Genomic DNA, 1,664 nt, shown 5'->3' on the forward strand with positions numbered 1-1,664 from the left:
TGTGAAGGGCACACTGGTCCAGATAGCGATGAATGTGCCTTTCTTTAAAAAAAAATATGAATGAAAAACTCCAAAGTCAGTTTGCCGACTGCGGAGTCCATCGTCAAGTTAAAAAGGTTAAAAATGAAAAAACAGGAGTAAAAATGCTGAGGTCAAAGGTAGCTGGGTTCATTCTTCCTGCTCTTACCTCCATGTGATGAGGATCCTTTTGCACACAGCCACCAAAGGCTCAGGTGAACGTTTGTTTGGGCTGTGATGAACTAGAGTGCATCAAGCCTCCTTTCTACTTGATAATTTCTTCTCAGTTCTTTTAAATGCTGTTTAACCCTCTGAAAACCCTTCAGAGGAGTTCATGTCAGCAGCTCCCTGTTCCGGTGGTTGTTTACACCACGAACATGTTGTCCACTGACCACATCAGCAGTTTGGGGAGGAGGGGGGGGGGGGGGTTAAAGTAAACATTAACTAAAGTGGGATGTATATTTAGGGAAAAAAAACAGCTCTGTTGTGGTTTCCATGTTAGACCGATATAGGATCCTCAAACTAGGAGCCCAGTCTGGAGTAAACTTGGGTCCCTCCACTTGGGAGCCACTGAGGGGGAAAACACTAGCTACCCCCCAAACAAGCTCAAACTGGGTTTCAGGGTTGCAGACTAGGGTTAAAGGTCAGGGGGGAGGGTTGTGGAGGATACCCTGCAGGTCTCTGGTAAGGCCAGGATGACGGCTCAATGTGAGCCTCAGTTTGGGCAACAGTCCCGACGCACGGGAGCTGCTCCGTTCTCCGCCTGACTCGAAGCAGAGAACACACGGCATCTTATAGACTTGTTTATTTACAATGTGACAATACATAAAACATGTTAAAATTCTGTCACTTTTTATTTTAAATGGTTTCTCATCTTTAAAGTGACTTTATCCAACAAAAAGGAGAAGAGTGATTATTTCTGGTATCAGTAGACAGTAATATAGGCTGTGTTTCTGCAGGTATTGCAGTGTAGTATTACAGATCAAGTAAACGTCTGTATTAGCAGTTAATATCAGTTAGTAGTGTAGTATGTGCCATGTTGTACTGACCAGTTATCTTTCAGGCTTCAGAACCAGATCCAACAGTTCCACCTCAAGAGTGCTTCTGTGACTCTCTGCTCAGATCCTACAGAGTAGCTCGCCGTCTCCTCTTTGATCTCTTTGGCCTCCTTCTACTCTTGCCCTCCCCTCAGGCTCGCTCAAGCCAGTTGGACCGGCAGCCGTCAGATTCTATCTGATCGACGTAAAACGACAACGCACCCGTGCTGATCCCCGGAGTGCCCAGTGTTCCGAGCTGCTCGCCCAACTCCAGGATGTGTGTGTGTGTGTGTACCTATACAGTCCTATCCAGTCTCCTTTCAGTCTGGACGTGAGCTGAGGTCCAGCTTTCTCCAGCGTCTTCATGAAGTCCTGCTGGATGAACGGTCGGAGTTGAGGAGGATTCTTCCAGGGACTGATGGACTTCTGCAGAGGCATCAGACTGGCAACGTACCGCTCCTGTAACACACACACACACAGTTTAATTATTTCAGCTCAACCCAGCAGCAGCACTGATAGGGAACATGAAAAAGTGGATTCAGAGCCGTGTTTCTCAGCATGAGGGTTGGGATCCTTCAGATTGGCTCCAAGATAGCTAATTAAGTATCT

General features: G+C 46.7%; 1 protein-coding gene across 1 annotated transcript in view; it reads right to left on the reverse strand.

The window, feature by feature from the left end:
* Positions 1-636: 636 nt before the first annotated feature.
* dennd6aa (DENN/MADD domain containing 6Aa) overlaps positions 637-1,664 on the reverse strand; it is a 13,555-nt gene continuing 12,527 nt past the window's right edge. The window contains exons 15-16 of the mRNA XM_035661794.1: positions 1,351-1,514; positions 637-781 (exon numbers count right to left, since the gene is read on the reverse strand). Coding sequence (XP_035517687.1) covers positions 637-781; positions 1,351-1,514 — 309 coding nt within the window. The remainder of the gene's footprint in view (positions 782-1,350; positions 1,515-1,664) is intronic.

This window comes from Morone saxatilis, unplaced genomic scaffold (genome assembly GCF_004916995.1).
Source record: "Morone saxatilis isolate NCDOM2014 unplaced genomic scaffold, NCSU_SB_2.0 Contig18, whole genome shotgun sequence".
Lineage (NCBI taxonomy): Eukaryota > Metazoa > Chordata > Actinopteri > Moronidae > Morone > Morone saxatilis.